Source organism: Penaeus monodon, chromosome 27 (genome assembly GCF_015228065.2).
Source record: "Penaeus monodon isolate SGIC_2016 chromosome 27, NSTDA_Pmon_1, whole genome shotgun sequence".
Classification (NCBI taxonomy): domain Eukaryota; kingdom Metazoa; phylum Arthropoda; class Malacostraca; order Decapoda; family Penaeidae; genus Penaeus; species Penaeus monodon.
This window is the reverse complement of record NC_051412.1, coordinates 24,761,352-24,761,556: the sequence shown is the minus strand read 5'-3', so window position 1 is coordinate 24,761,556 and position 205 is coordinate 24,761,352. Positions and strand designations below refer to the sequence as shown.

General features: G+C 65.9%; 1 protein-coding gene across 1 annotated transcript in view; it reads right to left on the bottom strand.

The window, feature by feature from the left end:
- Positions 1–205, bottom strand: part of LOC119590713 (annulin-like) — a gene marked incomplete at its 5' end in the record, with an annotated part of 38,054 nt that overhangs the window by 11,087 nt on the left and 26,762 nt on the right. The window contains 1 exon segment of the mRNA XM_037939400.1: positions 21–186. Coding sequence (XP_037795328.1) covers positions 21–186 — 166 coding nt within the window.

The following is a 205-nucleotide window of genomic DNA, read 5'->3' as shown; positions in this document are numbered from 1 at the left end:
TGTCACGCGGCGCCGCTCACCCCTCCGTCTTGCGTCCGAGCAGCTTCATGGGCTGGCAGGGACCGCGGTACTTCCAGAACAGCTTGTCGGCGTTGACTTCGGCGAACACAAACGGCACGTCATAGGGCTTGTTGATGTGCCCCATCTTGATAGCCGCCAGGGAGGCCGGGCCGCAGCGGTACTGGCCTGGGGGGGGAGGGGGAAG